Below are 25,020 nucleotides of genomic sequence, written 5' to 3'. Positions count from 1 at the left end.
TGGGGAAACAGTACTCAGAATTTACAAACGGTATTTAAAATGCAAAAGAGAGCAGTAAGAATTATAACAAAAAGCAGTAAGTGCAAAGAACTTTTCAAATTGTTAGAAATTCTAACTGTTCCTTGTGAATTTATATTCCAAACCATAGTGTACATCAAAAAATATAGAAAATTATAGCAGAAATAGCAGTTTTCATAACTATAGTACAACTATAACTAACTGTAGTACCTAGAGAGGAAGAATAAACGTAAGACTCAAAATAGCTTCTTGTATGAAGGTGTAAAACTGTATAATAAACTGCCGCAGAAAATAAAAGAAGCAGATAACATGTACCACTTTAGAAAAAAATCTTAAATTGTTTTGGCAGGAACACTGCTTTTACACTATAAGTGAATTCCTTAGTACAAAATGATTGTAAATAGCTTTTGTTTCACAATATTTTGATAAGGAGCAAAAATGATTGTAAATAACTTATATGTCACAATGTTTAACTACATGTAACAACAAACTGTATAAATATATGAATGTACGCAACTGACAACATCCATACATTTTAAAATGTCCACGGATGGCTAAATAAATAAATAAAGAACAGTCAATAATATGTCGCGCGTTAGTATTCAAGTCAACCGTAACGTCACTTTCATTATTTAATGGTATGTCTGAGTCGGATTGCTTCTGTGTTTGCCGTCTCTGGTTCTCCATTTTACTATTAGTTTTCTGGTCAATACCACACCGCGCGTAATGTATGATACAATAAAAATTTTAACCCGTATGTGTAATCAGAAAAGTGTAAAAATTAATCTCGCTGTGCGACAGTGTCTGAAGAAGAATTAATTGTCGAAAGTAATCGGGGAATTTTTGAACACTAATGACTGCACGCCATATCACGTCGCACAGAACTAAAGTCGGCCATATTTTGAACTGATAAAACCATTGTTGCACTATCTGAGTAATGAAAATAATTTTGGAAACCGCGATGCAGTTCATAATCACTGCTACGGAAACGGAAAATTGTGATGGACCTACCAAGTAGGGTACAACAATACAAAGCGTGTAGGCAAGATTGCTGTTGTAAAGATGTAGTGCCTTACCTTGCATCCGTGATTGCAGCGTAATTTCAGGTGTTGACATACAATTCGTCTTATTTCAATGTATTCCGGTCTCATATCCAATTTGTGGTGACCAACAAACACGTAAGAAAAGGAAGACAATATAGTACATGTAACAATGCGTGCAGACCCGAATTATTATTCCCCCCCGTTCGTTCCTGGGTCGAGACAATACAAAGAACTGAATATCAAAAGATTTCATGCAAACTCTCGGCTCTTGGGCATGGCTTTTTTTGTTAAAGGTCCATTCATGTATTTTTAACCGTTTTTCTTCCCTCTGTGGTAAATCGGACTTCCTGAAAAAAACGGCACCCGAAGATGATGGTGGATGAAGCTGGACAACTTTTTGCTTAAAACTGCGGAACCTTTGGCCATGCCAAGTCACCCAACAATCATATTCTGAAATAAAAACCCCAATTTAAAGTAGGACACTTACAATATGCAATTACGAGTGCTGTTTGGTTGCAACTCGTGAATTTATAAACAAAATAATGTAGTATGAGTGGGAGTGAGGCACATACGTCCGATCTGCACAAGACCTAGAAAACAAAATGTGACTCTTCTTCTTTCGCCAATTATATGACAATCAAAAATCTTCAAATGTTTCCAGCGGCTGCATACAATATTTATACAACTGAGGACTATATCTATGGCTCAAATTATTTCTTTATTTCATTATTTATTATTACGTTTTCTGCTAGTAAAAGCTCAGCATGCAAATGTACCCTTAAAAAGCGTAAAATTACAGAATTCGTTGAAGGGCTCAAAGTCATATCCGTAGAGTTCTTGGTGGAGTGAGATATGATACAGACGAAACATATGCCTATGCAAATTTCCCCACACACTACTGCGGCTTATTCCATCTGTTGTACACTTACCTCATAATTGTGTGCTATAGCAGCCAGAACAGCAATTTCATTACCATAGTTAGTTGCATTTTTTGCATTAATGCTTTCTGGGCTCCTAGCTGCCTGTTTTGATAAGACTTATGCAGATGTTGGAAACGGTGCAACATGGAGAATGCCATCGATCTGGATAGTGTTCTGCATACACTGATACAACCGTGGTTGCATTTCTGTGACATTCACTGTAAATTAACATCATATCTAGTTTTTCTTTGTTTCTGAAAACCAGCATATTGATGATATGACCAGACGTGTCACAAACCACACACAAAAAAGGGAAAGTAGATCTACTGTCCAAAACATACATGAAGTGCATCACAGTGTATTTTCGTTTTTGACACCGACAGCAGTGTAGCAAGCCCAATCATGAGACAATAATGTACTGAACAATTTAAGTAGAACATGCATACTGATAGTGGTGTATTTGCAGCAGGCTGGAGAACAGTGCATGCAACCCTTGCCCAGTACATAACGGCAGATACTGCGGCATTCTTGCCGTCCTTTAAAGTCTAATATTTCAGAATGTATCAGATTTAGAACAGTGAACCCAAGTCTGCCTTCACTAATTGTGTCTCTAGTTTCCATTTCTGTAGTAAAAAAACATACAAGTGCCTTAAAAAAACTTACTTTGTTTTGAAAATGCTGTTCTTTGATCTTCATGGATTATGCTTTCCAGCCCATTGTGTGAGCCACTGACGCAGGTACATCCCTGGCTGCTTGCATTTTTCACTTTTTGTTTCTTTTCATAAATATATGAGGTAGTAGAGTTAGGTGAGATAACCTTTATATTATCGAAGGAGAGCCAACTATGAAATGACACATGTCGTGTACCAGCTGTTATGAAACACCGTTTGACCATTTACATTGGCATGACTACCATCAAGCTATCAGTTGGGATGAATGACCATAGGCAGAGAGTGTATCCTTGCAACGTACAATAACCTATATCCTTGCAACATACAATAACCTGCTGTGGAGCATGCTCTACAACATGACAGCGTGACCTCAGTACCTGTTTCACCACATTTGCCATCTGGATTCTTCCCGCAGACACCAGTTTCTCAGAACTCTGCTAGTGGGAATTGACGTTACAACATCTCCTTAGTTCTGACCGTAATTAATGTTAATTTCTTCAGTTTCAGCATTTCCTCCCAGTAACTATTCCTTTATTCATTCCTTTTCATTTTCTGTGTCTTTTATTTTCTGACCTGTCTACTTTTCCCCACCCCAACCTCTACCACTTAGAATCTACTTTGCTGTCTGCTCTTATTAACTCATGAACATAATGTAGTCAGTAATCTCTGTCTTGTGTATTACTCTATCTTCCAGCTTTAAGTTCTCAGGTTTTCAAAACTCATCTGGTGCAGTCCTCAGCAGTCAGTTTTTCCTTCTCATCATGTCTAGTAAGTCTCCCCTGATCCAGGGCTCTGGGTGACTTTTCTGAACTCTCCCCATTTACTAAACCTCACAAACACTTTGTCTTCAGCCATGTTGTATCCCCTCCAACCCTTCTGGCAGAAGAAGGAGCCAGTGGCTCCAAAAGCTTGCAAACTTCAATATCTTTATAAGTGGGTTTTCCTTCTACTGCTTAGTGACTAGATTGAATAGATACTCCAATTACATTATATTTTGAAAACCTGATTATTTTCTGTGATAAGATTTTTGTTCGAATGGAGTTCTTCAAATTAAGAGAGGACATTCTTAACCCATTAGCACCTGATTTACTTTTAGTAGTTTTTGTACATTTATTACAGGTACCTTACTTGCTACATCAGAAAAGAAGCATTTAAAGTGAAAAAGCCATTTTTACATTTATGAACCATGGACCTTGCCGTTGGTGGGGAGGCTTGCGTGCCTCAGCGATACAGATAGCCGTACCGTAGGTGCAACCACAACGGAGGGGTATCTGTTGAGAGGCCAGACAAACGTGTGGTTCCTGAAGAGGGGCAGCAGCCTTTTCAGTAGTTGCAAGGGCAACAGTCTGGATGATTGACTGATCTGGCCTTGTAACAATAACCAAAACGGCCTTGCCGTGCTGGTACTGCGAACGGCTGAAAGCAAGGGGAAACTACAGCCGTAATTTTTCCCGAGGACATGCAGCTTTACTGTATGATTAAATGATGATGGCGTCCTCTTGGGTAAAATATTCCGGAGGTAAAATAGTCCCCCATTTGGATCTCCGGGCGGCGACTACTCAAGAGGATGTCGTTATCAGGAGAAAGAAAACTGGCGTTCTACGGATCGGAGCGTGGAATGTCAGATCCCTTAATCGGGCAGGTAGGTTAGAAAATTTAAAAAGGGAAATGGATAGGTTGAAGTTAGATATAGTGGGAATTAGTGAAGTTCGGTGGCAGGAGGAACAAGACTTCTGGTCAGGTGACTACAGGGTTATAAACACAAAATCAAATAGGGGTAATGCAGGAGTAGGTTTAATAATGAATAGGAAAATAGGAATGCGGGTAAGCTACTACAAACAGCATAGTGAACGCATTATTGTGGCCAAGATAGATATGAAGCACACACCTACTACAGTAGTACAAGTTTATATGCCAACTAGCTCTGCAGATGACGAAGAAATTGAAGAAATGTATGATGAAATAAAAGAAATTATTCAGATTGTGAAGGGAGACGAAAATTTAATAGTCATGGGTGACTGGAATTCGAGTGTAGGAAAAGGGAGAGAAGGAAACATAGTAGGTGAATATTGATTGGGGGACAGAAATGAAAGAGGAAGCCACCTTGTAGAATTTTGCACAGAGCACAACATAATCATAACTAACACTTGGTTTAAGAATCATGAAAGAAGGTTGTATACATGGAAGAACCCTGGAGATACTAAAAGGTATCAGATTATATAATGGTAAGACAGAGATTTAGGAACCAGGTTTTAAATTGTAAGACATTTCCAGGGGCAGATGTGGACTCTGACCACAATCTATTGGTTATGACCTGTAGATTAAAACTGAAGAAACTGCAAAAAGGTGGGAATTTAAGGAGATGAGACCTGGATAAACTAAAAGAACCAGAGGTTGTACAGAGATTCAGGGAGAGCATAAGGGAGCAATTGACAGGAATGGGGGAAAGAAATACAGTAGAAGAAGAATGGGTAGCTTTGAGGGATGAAGTAGTGAAGGCAGCAGAGGATCAAGTAGGTAAAAAGACGAGGGCTAGTAGAAATCCTTGGGTAACAGAAGAAATACTGAATTTAATTGATGAAAGGAGAAAATATAAAAATGCAGTAAGTGAAACAGGCAAAAAGGAATACAAACGTCTCAAAAATGAGATCGACAGGAAGTGCAAAATGGCTAAGCAGGGATGGCTAGAGGACAAATGTAAGGATGTAGAGGCCTATCTCGCTAGGGGTAAGATAGATACCGCCTACAGGAAAATTAAAGAGACCTTTGGAGATAAGAGAACGACTTGTATGAATATCAAGAGCTCAGATGGAAACCCAGTTCTAAGCAAAGAAGGGAAAACAGAAAGTGGAAGGAGTATATAGAGGGTCTATACAAGGGCGATGTACTTGAGGACAATATTATGGAAATGGAAGAGGATGTAGATGAAGATGAAATGGGAGATATGATACTGCGTGAAGAGTTTGACAGAGCACTGAAAGACCTGAGTCGAAACAAGGCCCCCGGAGTAGACAATATTCCATTGGAACTACTGACGGCCATGGGAGAGCCAGTCCTGACAAAACTCTACCATCTGGTGAGCAAGATGTATGAAACAGGCGAAATACCCTCAGACTTCAAGAAGAATATAATAATTCCAATCCCAAAGAAAGCAGGTGTTGACAGATGTGAAAATTACCGAACTATCAGCTTAATAAGTCACAGCTGCAAAATACTAACACGAATTCTTTACAGACGAATGGAAAAACTAGTAGAAGCCAACCTCGGGGAAGATCAGTTTGGATTCCGTAGAAACACTGGAACATGTGAGGCAATACTGACCTTACGACTTATCTTAGAAGAAAGATTAAGGAAAGGCAAACCTACGTTTCTAGCATTTGTAGACTTAGTGAAAGCTTTTGACAATGTTGACTGGAATACTCTCTTTCAAATTCTAAAGGTGGCAGGGGTAAAATACAGGGAGTGAAAGGCTATTTACAATTTGTACAGAAACCAGATGGCAGTTATAAGAGTCGAGGGACATGAAAGGGAAGCAGTGGTTGGGAAGGGAGTAAGACAGGGTTGTAGCCTCTCCCCGATGTTGTTCAATCTGTATATTGAGCAAGCAGTAAAGGAAACAAAAGAAAAATTAGGAGTAGGTATTAAAATTCATGGAGAAGAAATAAAAACTTTGAGGTTCGCCGATGACATTGTAATTCTGTCAGAGACAGCAAAGGACTTGGAAGAGCAATTGAATGGAATGGACAGTGTCTTGAAAGGAGGATATAAGATGAACATCAACAAAAGCAAAACAACTATAATGGAATGTAGTCTAATTATGTCGGGTGATGCTGAGGGAATTAGATTAGGAAATGAGGCACTTAAAGTAGTAAAGGAGTTTTGCTATTTGGGGAGCAAAATAACTGATGATGGTCGAAGTAGCGAGGATATAAAATGTAGACTGGCAATGGCAAGGAAAGCGTTTCTGAAGAAGAGAAATTTGTTAACATCCAGTATTGATTTAAGTGTCAGGAAGTCACTTCTGAAAGTATTCGTATGGGGTGTAGCCATGTATGGAAGTGAAACATGGACGATAAATAGTTTGGACAAGAAGAGAATAGAAGCTTTCGAAATGTGGTGCTACAGAATAATGCTGAAGATTAGATGGGTAGATCACATAACTAATGAGGAAGTATTGAATAGGATTGGGGAGAAGAGAAGTTTGTGGCACAACTTGACTAGAAGAAGGGATCGGTTGGTAGGACATGTTCTGCGGCATCAAGGGATCACCAATTTAGTATTGGAGGGCAACGTGGAGGGTAAAAATCGTAGAGGGAGACCAAGAGATGAATACACTAAGCAGATTCAGAAGGATGTAGGTTGCAGTAGGTACTGGGAGATGAAAAAGCTTGCACAGGATAGAGTAGCATGGAGAGCTGCATCAAACCAGTCTCAGGACTGAAGACCACAACAACAACAACAGTTTTAAAATAATGCCTCATACCATATATATAATGCTAAACGCTATTGAGAGCAAAACATATATTTTTATGGATAGATTACACATTTTTGTACTGAAATAAACAAATTAAACATGTATACAAATTACAAATCAAAAACAAGAAAAACAAGTTACTTCATATGATAAGCAGCAAAACATTCAACACACAGTGCCACATTACGTTTCATGCATGTGCTATTTGCTGATGTCTTACAATTTACCCCAACACATGGTCTGCTTTTCAGTTCCTATATTTTCACGATCAGGGGTTTCATTCCATCAAAGCAGAGCTCACCTGCTGCAGTACTGGTGTGCGGGGTTTGTCCAGGCTCTTCAGTGGTGCCACATGCCTGCTCAAGTATACCTGCATAATTTATCTTTAAAAATTTATATGAGAGATTGTATTTCCATTTGTGCAGTAGAGTATCCAGAAACTGTGTATGTTAATATCCAATGGCCCGCTGAAAAGAGGCCAGCACCATTTCCTGGTACATATATTTATTCTGTGCTGATTCACATTTTGACCTATTTGATCAGTTCCACTCCTACTTGCTGTACTCTGACAGAATGTTCAAAGAGCTACTATGTGTTTCCTTGATAGCTTAGGATATTTCCATGCCATTCTGTGGCAGAGTATGCCTGTCCCGTTTGGTATGATTCAACTCATGCCAAACAGGTGGATGTAGCTCTCAATGAAACCTGCACAATTATAACAGGTTACTTGAAATCCACTCCAGTCGAATGGCTTTACCACCTCACAAAAATCACACCACCACATGTTCAAAGAGAGATAGCTGCAGATAGGTAGTGGAACAGGAAACAACCCATCGTCTGTACGGGCATGAACCACATCTGCAACTACTGAAGTCAAGGAAGAGTTTCCTTAGAACATCAAAGGAGCTTAGAACCACTGCTGAAAAATCTAAGTTACAACTATGGAGGACTATGACCTACCTCCCCCCTGGTTGGAAAAGAGTTGTTGAAGCTTTACCTCCAGGCCACAACAGGGAATGGACAACTTGGAAGTCCCTAAATAGACAGAGATACGGAGTTGGAAGATCAAAAGTTAACTTTGCAAGATGGGAATACACTGATCCAAATGATATTCAATATAACTGTGGAGATCAGCCAGTTCTGCACATGCTTCGGTGTCACTTGTGCCCTGTCTCTTATACAGAAGATGATCTTCAACAAGCAACAGAAAATGCACTGGAAGTGGCCAAGTTTTGGTCAAAAGTAATTTAATCATATCTGTATAAAATGTATGTACATGTACCTGTATGTTTCTGACACGAGAATAATAATAGTCTCTTAAAATCTGTTACTGTGTTTACACCAGGTGTATTTGATGCTGCAGAAACAACCAAAACATCATGCCTTTTACCTGGAAACAGACGATTTTCCTTTTGTAGGCCAGAATGAATAATACCTCTTTCATCTTTCTCCATTTCCTTTCTCTTTAGAAGGGGGAAATTTTGGGGGATTTGATTTTCCCTCGCAGTCCTAATGCCTCCAGAATGATACAAAAATATAACAGCAATAGTCATAATGGAATAATGTGCAAAAATTGTTAAAGTGCTCTCATTGTTGTGTAGTGTTATTTTTATGTAATGCTGAAACTGTAGTGTATGTCCCTATGATACAAATAATGTTGCATGAATTCAAATAAATGGTATTTATTGTTGGCATATTAAGTGATTGTTTACAGCTCTTTTTAATGCACATGATCAAATATTTTAATTGTTATTCTTACTGTATATCCATTCAGGCCACAGAAAAAAATGTTTAAATTCAATTGCCAACTGTAAATGAAATGGGTAAATGAACAAATGTGTAATGGTATTGCTTTATAATAAGTACCGATTCCCAACAGTGTATTGAGCTGATACAGTATAATTTGTATGGGATGTAAACATGCAGTATTTCTGTCAAGCAGATAACGTTCAGATGCACATGAATACTTTCTATGTACTACACTATGGGAAGCATTTAGAACCCAGTAGGATCTGGTATTTTCAAGTGCAAAGAGAATAGTGGTGACTAGCAAAACAGTTTTGAGATTTTTTAAAATAATGAACGGCTCTGGGTACAATTCTGACTAGTCAGTAACTGTCAGATGTTCTGGCTTTCTTGAAACTGATATGCATGTCTGTGTGACAGGATACAATGTGAGTTCAGATTATGATGATCACTATGTTTTATGGTTTGATATAACTGCCATCCCCTGCTCCTTGCTGGCTACACACTTGTCAACAAGTACTCCTTCACAAATGGAATTTTTGTAAACCAGACCCAGTTCATTTTTCACAGGAACACTGAATGGACCATGGTGCCATAAGTACACCTGTGACATGATGATTCGGTTCAAAGTTGCTCATCTGAAACGTTGTGCTCCCATTTTTGCAGAGGAATTCAGCTGTTGCCCTCATGCACTTCATTGTCGTAAGTACAATAATGTGACATATTCATTCTGTTGTGGTGCTTAAACTAACAAAAATTTATTGAAGAATATATAAAATTTTACTTTTCACTAACTTTGCATTCTATGTTATAGCTGTAGGCTCAGATTATGTTCTTCAGTCCTCGAATCATACATCTTCAGCAGATGGTAAGTCAGAAACATTATTTTTCATTATGTGCATACATTTTCCCAACTGTGATTTCCTATGTTAATGACCAACTATTTTAATTTACTGTTCCGTGGAATTTTGGGTGAACTGCTGGATGTCTGTAACCTGTTGCACAGTATTTCGGTGCAGTGTCTTGTGGCCATGTTCAAGTGAATACTGGCGAAAATACACTGATCTCTCCTACATAACATCCCCAGGTACATGCATGATGTGCCCCGTTGTCGCTGCATGCATGCAGCTTGAGTGCAAGCACTTCTGCTGCAAGTTGGTGCACTACACTGCACACCCTCTGTGATGAAAGTTCTCATCAATATCAGATCGACTGTCTTCACATGGCAAAATTAGAGAATGATGCTGGCTATATAAAGAATGAAGTTTTCCTATGGCAGGATTCCTTGCAGAAATTAGCTGGAACCCACTGTCTTTATCGATAAGGGCCTCAGCTAGTCATTGATGATGGTGCTCCAACATGTTTTACATATGGACCACAATTTTTGTTTCGTTGTTTTTCATTGACTGGGCAATGGAAATACAGTGTTTGGTGACGGCAGACTTGTTAGCTTGGAGAAGCAAGTATGCTACTGGTGTTCCATGATATCCTGAACAGTCAGTGCCATTTGCCCTGTATAAGATGTGCAGCATTCACTCAGAACCCTATAAACACTTGCCTTCCACAACACCAAGCCATCTTTAACAGATTGCAATGTGTGGCAGGGTCTGAAATAGGAGATCTCTGGGCTTTATTGGCAGTATTCACCCGAAGGTGGCCTGAAGAGTCTGTGCTGAAATATTGTAGTAGAAAGTTACAGACCACTGGCAGTTGACCCAAAATGTCGTGAGCAATCTACATGCCAGGAAAGTTTTAAATTTCACATACTTTATAAAATTATGTAAGTATCACTTGAAGGTTTTTGTTTATGTCAGCATGCCCAAGAAAAAAATCAGCTCAAAAAGATTGAATCATGTTGTAATGGAACTATATTATGAATCGCCTAAAATATCCAAAATAATTTCATTATCAACCATGATTAGACAAATATAGTATATATAATGCCGTGTTTACTTCACTGTTGACGTTTGCTACTCTCCATTCATCCCCAGTTCTGGAATCATGAAGAATTTGCTGAATAATTCTATTTCTTTATATCTTCTCCTCTCTTTCATTGGATGAAGAACTCAGTGTACTGAAGGCTATAATGATCATAGTTCATTTTGGATAAAACTAAATGTGCTTCATGAATACACTGGGTATGTGAAAAAAAATTACAGCCCTTAGGTCAGTCAGATAATTTCCTCTTTATGACAGCTAATATTACATCTCTTTGTGCTTTAGTGGGTACAGGCTTCATTTTCTCAAGCAGCATTTAGCTTTCTAGCATGAAACACAACTTGTGAGGTGCTTTGTAGTTTGCAGTTTTCATTCCATACCTATAAAGTATGTATACCCCTTTATTCCTCCTCCCATGAACCATGGACCTTGCCGTTGGTGGGGAGGCTTGCGTGCCTCAACGATACAGATAGCCGTACCGTAGGTGCAACCACAACGGAGGGTATCTGTTGAGAGGCCAGACAAACGTGTGGTTCCTGAAGAGGGGCAGCAGCCTTTTCAGTAGTTGCAGGGGCAACAGTCTGGATGATTGACTGATCTGGCCTTGTAACACTATCCAAAACGGCCTTGCTGTTGTGGTACTGCGAACGGCTGAAAGCAAGGGCAAACTACAGCCGTAATTTTTCCCGAGGGCATGCAGCTAACTGTATGGTTAAATGATGATGGTGTCCTCTTGGGTAAAATACTCCGGAGGTAAAATAGTCCCCCATTCGGATCTCCGGGCGATGACTACTCAGGAGGACGTCATTATCAGGAGAAAGAAAACTGGCATTCTATGGATCGGAGCGTGGAATGTCAGATCCCTTAATCAGGCAGGTAGGTTAGAAAATTTAAAAAGGGAAATGGATAGGTTAAAGTTAGATATAGTGGGAATTAGTGAAGTTCGGTGGCAGGAGCAACAAGAATTGTGGTCAGGTGAATACAGGGTTATAAATACAAAATCAAATAGGGGTAATGCAGGAGTAGGTTTAATAATGAATAAAAACAATAGGAGTGTGGGTAAGCTACTACAAACAGCATAGTGAACGTATTACAGTGGCCAAGATAGACACGAAGCCCATGCCTACTACAGTAGTACAAGTTTATATGCCAACTAGCTCTGCAGATGATGAAGAAATTGAAGAAATGTATGGTGAGATAAAAGAAATTATTCAGGTAGTGAAGGGAGACGAAAATTTAATAGTCATGGGTGACTGGAATTCGACAGTAGGAAAAGGGAGAGAAGGAAACATAGTAGGTGAATATGGATTGGGGATAAGAAATGAAAGAGGAAGCCGTCTGTTAGAATTTTGCACAGAGCATAACTTAATCATGGCTAACACTTGGTTCAAGAATCATAAAAGAAGGTTGTATACATGGAAGAATCCTGGAGATACTAAAAGGTATCAGATAGATTATATAATGGTAAGACAGAGATTTAGGAACCAGGTTTTAAATTGTAGGACATTTCCAGGAGCAGATGTGGACTCTGACCACAATCTGTTGGTTATGAACTGTAGATTAAAACTCAAGAAATTGCAATAAGGTGGGAATTTAAGGAGGTGGGACCTAGATAAACTGACTAAACCAGAGGTTGAAGAGAGTTTCAGGGACAGCATAAGGGAACAATTGACAGGAATGGGGGAAAGAAATACAGTAGAAGAAGAGTGGGTAGCTCTGAGGGATGAAGTAGTGAAGGCAGCAGAGGATCAAGTAGGTAAAAAGACGAGGGCTAGTAGAAATCCTTGGGTAACAGAAGAAATATTGAATTTAATTGATGAAAGGAGAAAATATAAAAATGCAGTAAATGAACCAGGCAAAAGGAATACAAACGTCTCAAAAATGAGATCGACAGGAAGTGCAAAATGGCTAAGCAGGGATGGCTAGAGGACAAATGTAAGGATGTAGAGGCTTATCTCACTAGGGGTAAGATAGATACTGCCTACAGGAAAATTAAAGAGACCTTTGGAGAAAAGAGAACCACTTGTATGAATATCAAGAGCTCAGATGGAAGCCCAGTTCTAAGCAAAGAGGGGAAAACAGAAAGGTGGAAGGAGTAAATAGAGGGTCTATACAAGGGCGATGTACTTGAGGACAATGTTATGGAAATGGAACAGGATGTAGATGAAGATGAAATGGGAGATATGATACTGTGTGAAGAGTTTGATAGAGCACTGAAAGACCTGAGTCGAAACAAGGCCCCGGGAGTAGACAACATTCCATTAGAACTACTGATGGCCTTGGGAGAGCCAGTCCTGACAAAACTCTACCGTCTGGTGAGCAAGAAGTACAAGACAGGCGAAATACCCTCAGACTTCAAGAAGAATATAATAATTCCAATCCCAAAGAAAGCAGGTGTTGACAGATGTGAAAATTACCGAACTATCAGCTTAATAAGTCACAGCTGCAAAATACTAACACGAATTCTTTACAGACGAATGGAAAAACTAGTAGAAGCCAACCTCGGGGAAGATCAGTTTGGATTCCGTAGAAACACTGGAACACGTGAGGCAATACTGACCTTACGACTTATCTTAGAAGAAAGATTAAGGAAAGGCAAACCTACGTTTCTAGCATTTGTAGACTTAGAGAAAGCTTTTGACAATGTTGACTGGAATACTCTCTTTCAAATTCTAAAGGTGGCAGGGGTAAAATACAGGGAGCGAAAGGCTATTTATAATTTGTACAGAAACCAGATGGCAGTTATAAGAGTCGAGGGGCATGAAAGGGAAGCAGTGGTTGGGAAGGGAGTAAGACAGGGTTGTAGCCTCTCCCCAATGTTATTCAATCTGTATATTGAGCAAGCAGTAAAGGAAACAAAAGAAAAATTTGGAGTAGGTATTATAATCCAGGGAGAAGAAATAAAAACTTTGAGGTTCGTCGATGACATTGTAATTCTGTCAGAGACAGCAAAGGACTTGGAAGAGCAGTTGAACGGAATGGACAGTGTCTTGAAAGGAGGGTATAAGATGAACATCAACAAAAGCAAAACAAGGATAATGGAATGTAGTCGAATTAAGTCGGGTGATGCTGAGGGAATTAGATTAGGAAATGAGACACTTAAAGTAGTAAAGGAGTTTTGCTATTTGGGGAGCAAAGTAACTGATGATGGTCAAAGTAGAGAGGATATAAAATGTAGACTGGCAATGGCAAGGAAAGCGTTCCTGAAGAAGAAAAATTTGTTAACATCGAGTATAGATTTGAATGTCAGGAAATCGTTCCTGAAAGTATTTGTATGGAGTGTAGCCATGTATGGAAGTGAAACATGGACAATAAATAGTTTGGACAAGAAGAGAATAGAAGCTTTCGAAATGTGGTGCTACAGAAGAATGTTGAAGATTAGGTGGGAAGATCACGTAACTAATGAGGAAGTATTGAACAGGATTGAGGAGAAGAGAAGTTTGTGGCACAACTTGACTAGAAGAAGGGATCGGTTGGTAGGACATGTCCTGAGGCATCAAGGGATCACAAATTTAGCATTGGAGGGCAGCATGGAAGGTAAAAATCGTAGAGGGAGACCAAGAGATGAATACACTAAGCGGATCCAGAAGGATGTAGGTTGCAGTAGGTACTGGGAGATGAAGGAGCTTGCACAGGATAGATTAGCATGGAGAGCTGCATCAAACCAGTCTCAGGACTGGAGACCACAACAACAACAACAACAACCCCTTTATTACCCTTAAACATTTGGCATGGTCATAGTTGAGTTGATAAGCTACACTTGTGTAGACTCTGGCGTGCACAGCGTCCACTCTTCATTGTCTTGTTGACAATGATACAATATGTCTTCCACAATTTTTTAGTACCTCAATAGCAATTTGCTCATGCTATTTCCTAGTGTTTTGTCCCAAATAATAATTTGCTATTATCAGATTGGTATGGAGCACCCTACCTAAGCTTTCTTTCCATTGCCATACTCCCTTGTACATTCCAATTCAGAAGCACATCTCTTTCTTTACTATTTGGGTTGTCCAGATTTTCATCTGGCATACTGAGCAATAGAAAATCCAGGATAGAATGTAACAGTATTAGAGAAGGGAAGTTGCTACTTACCATATAGCAGAGATGTTGAGTCGTGATAAGCACAACAAAAAGATTCACACAATTATAGCTTTCGGCCATTAAGGCTTTTGTCAGCAGTAGACACATATACACACACGCACACACACACTCACGCAAATGCAACTTGCACACACGTGTGCAGTCTCAGACAACTGAAACCACACTCAAGCTATAATTGTTTGAATCTTTTTGTTGTGCCTTTTGCGACTCACCATCTCCACTATATTGTATCAACTTTCTGTTTCTAATATTGATACTGAGCAATAGGAAAGAAAAGCATCCACCACTACATTGTCTCTCATTGGGGTGCTGAAGAACTTTCGAATACCTGTGACGAAGATCTAGGTCAGAAGAGTGAGGAGATCTTATTTGTATTTCCTGAGAGTGGATCAGAATCTGCAACAGTAGGTTCTCTGTTTTACATACTAGTTTAACTACTGAACAGTCTTTGTTGTACACTGCTTGGTTGCAATTATCTCCTTGGTTCAGTACTTGCCAAGTGCTTCTATTGACTGCACAGACCTGAAGTTATTCTCTCAGTTACCCTGCTGCTGCACATTCAGTCAGGCCATTTGCTATATTACGATATGTTTATTACAATAAATCCAGTTGTATCAGAAATTTCCCTCAGTTAGTGAACTGTATGCTACCACGTAAATTCTGGGCGTATGTGAATTATTATTCGTTTGTATATTATGTATCTCATATTTGTTGATGTTCGTAAAGTTTTGCCAGTCATTGAGTGCAGTTTCTCTGTAAATATAATTTTCCTTTTATATTGTCATATATTCTAAAACTTGAATCCTACACTATGAAAATTAGGTGGCAAATAATTACTGCAAATACTCTAAAAGCAAATCTACATTAATCTTGCTATTTTTACCATTCAGTTTTACATGCTGAAAAAGCATACCTTTCTATCTACAACTTTATTTATTTTACTTTTGATATAACATCTATGGAAGGTTGCAGACTGATTATATAATGGTAAAACAGAGATTTTGGAACTAGATTTTAAATTGTAAGATATTTCCAGAGGCAAAATGTACTCTGACCACAATTTATTGTTATGAACTATAGATTAAAACTGAATAAACTGCAAAAAGGTAGGAATTTAGGGAGGTGGGACTGGATAAACTGAAAAAACCAGAGGTTGTTGAGAGTTTCAGAAGGAGCCTTAGGGAACAATTGAAAAGAACAGAGGAACTCTGGCTGAAATGGACCCTTGAATGTTGGCATTGGACGTTGGTGCAGTGGCAGAGCATTGCATGGTCTAATGAATCCTGATACCTTCTTCATCATGCTGATGTGAGAGCACGAATCCATCATCTTCCGGGGCAACAGCTCCTTGACACCTATGCTGCAGGACAGATACAAGCTGGTGGCAGCTCCATCATACTCTGGACTCATTCATGATGATCATGTTTTCGAATGGTAGTGGCATTTTTCAGCAAGATAATACACCATGTCACAGGCCCAGGAGTGTGATGGAGTAGTTCTTTCTGCACAGGCTCTGATTTTTATTATTTTATTATCACGCCATTTCTCCCTAAGTGGGAGACAAAAAATATTTTGGCATTTGGAGGAGAAACTTGGTGACTGAAAGTTTGTAGAAAGAACTTTCTACACCTTTGTTTTAATGATTGCCCACTCTCCAAACTCATACATCATATCTGTGATATTCTCTCGCGTATCTCATAGTAATACAAATGAGCTACCCTTCTTTTAACTTTAATAGTTTGCTTAAACAGTTTGTTCATCGAAAACTGACAGCCTTCCCTAAACTTCTGAGGTTTCAGGGCACAGGAACACTGCTGAAACATGCTGCCTAAATGTAAGACAATGTCGTGTGGAGTCTGATTGTACCTATTGCAGAAGTATGTGTTGACTTCTCCAAGACAGTCCAGGAAGTAAGAGTCACTGCTCACCTTGGGTGGTGTGCAAAACCTCTACTCCCAAAGAAAATAATCCACAGACCACAGTAGCACTACTTTGACCTAATAGTGTCTTTTTCAACACTTCTAGAAAGACCACCTTGTAATGTTAAGTTGCCAGGTGCTGGTGTCTGTATAAAAGTCAACCTCATCTTGCAGGTATATCCACGCATGTGAAAACATTCAGATCCAGACAAAGGCCTGGTTTTAACAGAAATAGTCATCTTGGAAATAAATAGTAACATTTTAATGCATCTAGCTATTGAATTACAAAAATTGGGGGAATGTTTCTGTGCATAGCTATCATCATTATCTGTCCATCATTTCTTGACTGTCTTGGCATCACACACAGAACTGATATGCAAATTTGCACATTTATTAATTACTGAAGTTTCTGAATTAATTCTTAGACTCATTGCCGTGTCCCTTGATAGTATGATATCACAAAACCTCAGGAAACTTAAATTTGGAGGACCAGATGAGTCCCTCTCATCCTGAAGTCTGAGTGACCTGCCCATCCTTTGTGTGTGTGTGTGTGTGTGTGTGTGTGTGTGTGTGTGTGTGTGCTTTGGTACTATTAGACATTTAGTCTCCTGAAGTACAGCCCTTTAGGCTGTCGGTCAGTCAGAACAGGCCTAAAGTCTAATCTGTGACTGGTGTTTACGTTACATATTCTGAAGTTAAGTATCAGCATTTCTGTCATAATTTATTTGTTTTCAAGACTGAATTTTCCTTTGATACAAAAAGATCAAATTTTTCTGTATCCATGGTAAACTGAGCATTCTTATGAAAAATAATTAATATGCTGCAAAAACTACACTCCTGGAAATTGAAATAAGAACACCGTGAATTCATTGTCCCAGGAAGGGGAAACTTTATTGACACATTCCTGGGGTCAGATACATCAGATGATCACACTGACAGAACCACAGGCACATAGACATAGGCAACAGAGCATGCACAATGTCGGCACTAGTACAGTCTATATCCACCTTTCGCAGCAATGCAGGCTGCTATTCTCCCATGGAGACGATCGTAGAGATGCTGGATGTAGTCCTGTGGAACGGCTTGCCATGCCATTTCCACCTGGCGCCTCAGTTGGACCAGCGTTCGTGCTGGACGTGCAGACCGCGTGAGACGACGCTTCATCCAGTCCCAAACATGCTCAATGGGGGACAGATCCGGAGATCTTGCTGGCCAGGGTAGTTGACTTACACCTTCTAGAGCACGTTGGGTGGCACGGGATACATGCGGACGTGCATTGTCCTGTTGGAACAGCAAGTTCCCTTGCCGGTCTAGGAATGGTAGAACGATGGGTTCGATGACGGTTTGGATGTACCGTGCACTATTCAGTGTCCCCTCGACGATCACCAGTGGTGTACGGCCAGTGTAGGAGATCGCTCCCCACACCATGATGCCGGGTGTTGGCCCTGTGTGCCTCGGTCGTATGCAGTCCTGATTGTGGCGCTCACCTGCACGGCGCCAAACACGCATACGACCATCATTGGCACCGAGGCAGAAGCGACTCTCATCGCTGAAGACGACACGTCTCCATTCGTCCCTCCATTCACGCCTGTCGCCACACCACTGGAGGCGGGCTGCACGATGTTGGTGCGTGAGCGGAAGACGGCCTAACGGTGTGCGGGACCGTAGCCCAGCTTCATGGAGACGGTTGCGAATGGTCCTCGCCGATACCCCAGGAGCAACAGTGTCCCTAATTTGCTGGGAAGTGGCGGTGCGGTCCCCTACGGCACTGCGTAGGATCCTACGGTCTTGGCGTGCATCCGTGCGTCGCTGCGGTCCGGTCCCAGGTCGACGGGCACGTGCACCTTCCGCCGACCACTGGCGACAGCATCGATGTACTGTGGAGACCTCACGCCCCACGTGTTGAGCAATTCGGCGGTACGTCCACCCGGCCTCCCGCATGCCCACTATACGCCCTCGCTCAAAGTCCGTCAACTGCACATACGGTTCACGTCCACGCTGTCGCGGCATGCTACCAGTGTTAAAGACTGCGATGGAGCTCCGTATGCCACGGCAAACTGGCTGACACTGACGGCGGCGGTGCACAAATGCTGCGCAGCTAGCGCCATTCGACGGCCAACACCGCGGTTCCTGGTGTGTCCGCTGTGCCGTGCGTGTGATCATTGCTTGTACAGCCCTCTCGCAGTGTCCGGAGCAAGTATGGTGGGTCTGACACACCGGTGTCAATGTGTTCTTTTTTCCATTTCCAGGAGTGTATATTATTATCTCCATGAAGACATACTATGACAGGCAGTCCATCAACATACCTTCAAAAAACAGTTGGTATAAGAGTTGCTGATTCCAGATATATCTCTTCAAAATCTGCGATAAAAGATTTGGCCACTAAGGGATTCAGAGGGCCTTACATAGCAACCTGGTCAGCCTGTTCAAATAATCAGTCTTACACGTACACTGCAATGAAGGAAGAGTGAATCAGAATAACATTGTGTAATTCTGTTTGAAATTTGTTGTCACTCAGTCCCTAGGTAGGACCCTTCTAAAGGATGAAACTACATCAAAATCGATCAAGCAATCTGTGTAACTTCACTGAAATCTGTTGATGAAGTTAGCCAAGTTGCTAATGTGATGTGAACATTGTCCTACAAATGATCTCAATAAGGAAGCAATGAATTCAGCATTTCTCCTTTTGTTTTGCTGCCCTCATTGCCAGTTCCATGTCATCCATGAGTGTCTGTACACTTACTTTGGTGCAGAATTTGTTTGTGTTTTGTGAAAGGTTCTTTAAAAAGATTCTGCTGCAGTAGCCACTGAAGGATACACACATTGTCCTTTTGAGAGTGAAAGGCATTTCATATATCTTCTGTCTATGTATGGACCAAGCCTTTGTTTTACATCCACTGTGCATTAGACACTGTTTATTTAAAAGTTTGTTTACGGAGACTGAATACCATGGAGAGGCCCTCCCATCATGTCATCAACTACTCTTCTAAACTCCAAATATAGCTCTTCTATTGGTAATTAGTTAGTTTCATGTGTCATGGATCATCTTCATGACAAATTATAATGATGTGGAATGGGTCATTTTACATTCACATCACAAAATAATTATAAATATGGCTACACACTGAACGTTTATAAAGCTTGTTTTCCCACATCTACATCTACATGAATACTCTTCATTTCACACTTAAGATCCTAGCATAAGGTTGGCTGAAATACTTTCAGGCTATTTCTCTACTGTTCCATCTCGAACAGCACTTGGGAAAAATGGACACACCAGACATTCTCTACAAGGTGGCAGGAGTCAAATACAGGGGGAAAAGACTATTTACGGTTTGTACAGAAACCAGATGGCAGTTATAAGAGTCGAGGGACATGAAAGGGAAGCAGTGGTTGGGGAGGGAGTGAGACAGGGTTGTAACCTCTCCCCGATGCTATTCAATCTGTATATTGAGCAAGCAGTAAAGGAAACAAAAGAAAAATTTGGAGTAGGTATTAAAATCCATGGAGAAGAAATAAAAACTTTGAGGTTCGCCGATGGCATTGTAATTCTGTCAGAGATAACAAAGGACTTGGAAGAGCAGTTGAACGGAATGGACAGTGCCTTGAAGGTAGGAGATAAGATGAACATCAACAAAAGCAAAACAAGGATAATGGAATGTAGTCGAATTAAGTCAGATGATGCTGAGGGAATTAGATTAGGAAATGAGACACTTAAAGTAGTAAAGAAGTTTTGCTATTTGGGGAGCAAAATAACTAATGATGGTCGAAGTAGAGAGGATACAATATGTAGACTGGCAATGGCAAGGAAAGCGTTTCTGTTAACATCGAGTATAGATTTAAGTGTCCGGAAGTCGTTTCTGAAAGTATTTGTATGGAGTGTAGCGATGCATGGAAGTGAAACGTGGACGATAAATAGTTTGGACAAGAAGAGAATAGAAGCTTTCAAAATGTGGTGCTACAGAAGAATGCTGAACTTTAGATGGGTAGATCACATAACTAATGAGGAGGTATTGAATAGAATTGGGGAGAAGAGGAGTTTGAGGCACAACTTGACAAGAAGAAGGGATCGGTTGGCAGGACATGTTCTGAGGCATCAAGGGATCACCAATTTAGTATTGGAGGGTAAATAATCATAGAGGAAGACCAAGAGAGGAATACACTAAGCAAATTCAGAAGGATGTAAGTTGCAGTGGGTACTGGGAGATGAAGAAGCTTGCACAGGATAGAGTAACATGGAGAGCTGCATCAAACCAGTCTCAGGACTGAAGACCACAACAAAAACATCATTTTTTCCTCTGTAGTTTTTTGCAAATAAAATATTTTTGCATTCAGAGGAGAAATTTGTCATAGAAATTTCATGAAAAGATCTTGCCACAGAAGAAAATGCCACTGCTTTAATGAATGCAATCCCAACTCACATCCATGGCACTCTCTCCCCTATTTCGTGATGATACAAAACAAGCTTTCCTTCTTTGGACTTTTCCAGTGTCCTCTGTCAGTTCTATCTGGCAAGGAACTCAAACCACACAGCAGTACTCCAGAAGAGGACAGACAAGGAAAGTGTTGGCAAACTATTTCGCAGACCTGTTGCAATAAAATATAGCCTTTCCTTTACTTTGCCACAACACTATCTATGTGTTCATTCTGGTTTGAATTGTTTGTAATAGTAACTCATAGGTATTTAGTTGAATTGATGACCTTTGGATCTGTGTGCTTTATCATGTAACCGAAATTTAACTATTTCCTTTTAGTACTCATGTAGATTATCTCACACTTATCCTTATTTAGAGTGAGTTGCCACTTTTTGCACCATACAGATATCACGTCTAAGTCATTTTTCAAATTGGTTTTGATGATCTTATGACTTGGAGATGAAGAAGCTTGCACAGGATAGAGTAGCATGGAGAGCTGCATCAAATCAGTGTCAGTACTGAGGACCACAACAACGACATGACTTTTGTGGCTCGTAAATGGTGGCATCATCAGCAAACAAACTAAGGGGACTGCTCACATTGCCTCTTAAATCATTTATGTAGATTAGGAACATCAGAGTGCCTATAACAGTCCATTGGGGAATGACAGATATCACTTCTCATTTACTCAATGACTTTCCATCAATCACTACAAACTGTAACCTTTCTGACAGGTAACCACGAATCCAGTTACACACAACTGAGGCAAAACTCCATAGGCACGCAATTTGATTAGAAGTTTCATGTAAAGATTGGTGTTGGTATCCTTCTGGGAACCTAGAAATGTGGAATAAATTTTAGGCTCATGTCAGTAGCATTCATTACTTTATACAAATAAAGAACTAGTTGTATTTCACAAGAACACTATTTTCTGAATTAATACTGACTATGTCAACAGAGAATTTTCTTTGAGGTAAGACATAATGTTCAAACACAGTATATGTTCCAAGATACTACTGGAAAGTGAGGTCAGTGATATGTGTCCATAATTCATCAGGTTACTTCTATTTCATTTCTTGAGTATTGCTTTGACCTGTACAACTTTCCGGTCTTAAGGTATGGATCTTTTGTTGAGAGAGCAGTTGTATGTGACTGTTAAGTGTGGAGCTGTTTTGTCAGTGTAGTCTGGAAGAAACCCAACCTGGTATACAAACTTCACCACAAGACTTCCCTTTATCAAGTGCCTTAAGCTGTTTTGGTACACTGAGGAATAGCTGCTTCTAAGTCACTCACCTTGATAGCTGTTCTTGATTTAAATATTCTGGAATATTTACTTCATCATCTTTGATTAAGGAATTTTAGAAAACTGTGTAACTCTGCTTTAGTGGTACCATAATTGGTAATATCACTACTGGTGTGGTAAAGGTGCTGATTGTATCTTGCCACTGGTGTACTTTACATATGACCAGAATCTCTTTGGATTTAGTGACAGAGTTTAATTGTGGAAGTATACAGATAATATACATATCCGAGGAAGTAATTCTTACCCATCAACTTTTACATACTACAATAACAGAAGTTCTTCTTTGGAATAGAAGATTTGTCAAGGAGAAACTTTTACAGTTTGTTACTTTGCTGACTGCCAGACGTTTCATATCACTGGATAAGTGATCAAAACTTTTGGTTGCAGCATTGTGCTCATCTTTTTGTGCTAAATAGAACATTACTGTGGAGTGACGACTACCATTTTTCTTCTCATAGTGTAGTTATTCCTTTTGAATTGCAGTTGATTATTTACAACAAACTTCATTAGGGAATAACTCTACTGTAATTCATGCTCATGTCTACAGTTAAGATATTATATAAGTTCCTGTTGCAATGTGTTGTAATCATAACATGTTATTTATTTACATTTAAGAACTGCACTGCTCTTTTGGACATCTAAAACTCAGACGAGGAGATCATCTCGTGAGCCCTGGTATTTGCGTGAAGTGCAGATGTGATGTACCACCATTTGTAACTTGTTATTGGCATAGATACGAAGGTTGCAAATTTCCAGTAAGTAACAACATCTGCATGATAATAATAATTAGTTAAAATATTTTTATGAGTTGGATTCTTATTATGTTTATACCGTTCTTGGTTGCAAAAGTAAGGAATGAAAAGTAGAGGATTCTGTGCTGTGAAATTTATGTGAAGGAACACAGTAAAGACTAAATTATACTCTTTATTAACTCAAGAGAAGTGGAAGAGTATGCAGGGCACAAGAGAGAGAGAGAAATCAGTGTGTGTGTGTGTGTGTGTGTGTGTGTGTGTGTGTGTGTGTGTGTGTGTGTGTGCGCAACGCATGCGAGTTCATTAAAATTCTACCGAAACTTTCCTGCTATAATAATATTGTTGTTATTTAGTCCCTGATTTTCCATTGTTTAGTGATGACACATGGGTACAGAGGTATTTTCCCTTGATTTTACACACACACACACACACACACACACACACATGACGAAATAATGGGGATGGTTTTAATTTGTGCTTTGTTAGTAAATGGAAATACTGTTTGGCTTTATTTCAGAATGCTAATATGTATGGAGCCAGGTGATGGATCTGTGACAGAGAAGTGATTAACAGCCAGTAACCTGTGCTTACTGTAATATCATCTTATATTAATTTATGTTGTAAAGAAGGAATAAAATAGAAAGAACATCAAAATCACTTTCTATATTACTATTACTATTATTATTATTATTATTATTATTTCCCAAGCAAATGGTGTTTACACCAAGCTAATGTCAAATAAAATTTTCCTTCTATAAAAGTTGATTGTCTCTACTTTACAACACAGTATAAATAAATTATAGAGAAAATATTAAGGGCTATACTTTTTTTAACCAAGTAACTCAACTTCCAAGCCAAATGATATTGAAATTTTTGTGTGTGACTGGATGTTAACATTAATGGGGCCATGAAAACTGACTGGTGTGCATGATAAGAAATGCTACTGCAGAAAGTGCAGCACCTAGCATTTTGACTTGTGATTAAATGGCTCTAGCAAAATAACTTGGTAGAAAAGCTCATACCCCCATTGTTGAAAGCCACAGATCTGTTTGGATTGAAACATCAATTATGTAACTGAGGACAACATTGGACACAATTCTGAAAATTCTTCTCACACACAGAACAAGAGCTGAAGCATTCAGTGGACTATATTGATTTGTAGCTCAGAATGTTATCAGAGACAGGGACTTCTACATATGCCATGACTGCTGTACTGACCTTAATTTCACAATATGGTTTGCATGTGGATCTCCTTGCACAGTCACACTGAGGTGACAAAAGTCATGGGATACCAGTACCTCCTAATATTGTATCAGACCTCCTTTTTCCTGGTGTGGTGCAGCAACTTGATGTGACATGGATTCAACAGGTAATTGGAAGTCCCCTACAGAAACATTGAACTATAGCTGTCCACAGTTTTGAAAGTGTGCTGCTGATGCAGGATTTTGTGCATGAACTGAGGTCTTGGTTAGACCGCTACGGTCGCAGGTTCAAATCCTGCCTCGGGCATGGGTGTGTTTGATGTCCTTAGGTTAGTTAGGTTTAAGTAGTTCTATGTTCTAGGGGACTGATGACCTCAGAAGTGAAGCCCCATAGTGCTCAGAGCCATTTGATGTCTTGGTTATGTCCTGTAAATGTTTGATGGGATTGATGTCAGGCAACATGTTGGCCAGATCATTTACTTAAACTGTTCGGAAAATTCTTCGAACCAATCATGAAC

The 25,020-nt window shown here is 39.7% G+C and overlaps 1 protein-coding gene across 1 annotated transcript in view; it reads left to right on the top strand.

Annotated features, from left to right (window-relative positions):
• Nucleotides 1-23,975, top strand: part of LOC124777699 — a 103,068-nt gene extending 79,093 nt beyond the window's left edge. Inside the window, exons 6-9 of the mRNA XM_047253184.1 lie at nucleotides 9,443-9,574; nucleotides 9,687-9,740; nucleotides 23,164-23,303; nucleotides 23,818-23,975. Of these exons, the coding sequence (XP_047109140.1) occupies nucleotides 9,443-9,574; nucleotides 9,687-9,740; nucleotides 23,164-23,303; nucleotides 23,818-23,844 (353 nt within the window). The 3' untranslated portion in view covers nucleotides 23,845-23,975. The remainder of the gene's footprint in view (nucleotides 1-9,442; nucleotides 9,575-9,686; nucleotides 9,741-23,163; nucleotides 23,304-23,817) is intronic.
• Nucleotides 23,976-25,020: the final 1,045 nt, after the last annotated feature.

The sequence above is a fragment of the Schistocerca piceifrons genome, chromosome 2, assembly GCF_021461385.2.
Source record: "Schistocerca piceifrons isolate TAMUIC-IGC-003096 chromosome 2, iqSchPice1.1, whole genome shotgun sequence".
Classification (NCBI taxonomy): Eukaryota; Metazoa; Arthropoda; class Insecta; order Orthoptera; family Acrididae; genus Schistocerca; species Schistocerca piceifrons.
This window is presented reverse-complemented; position numbering and strand designations above follow the sequence as displayed.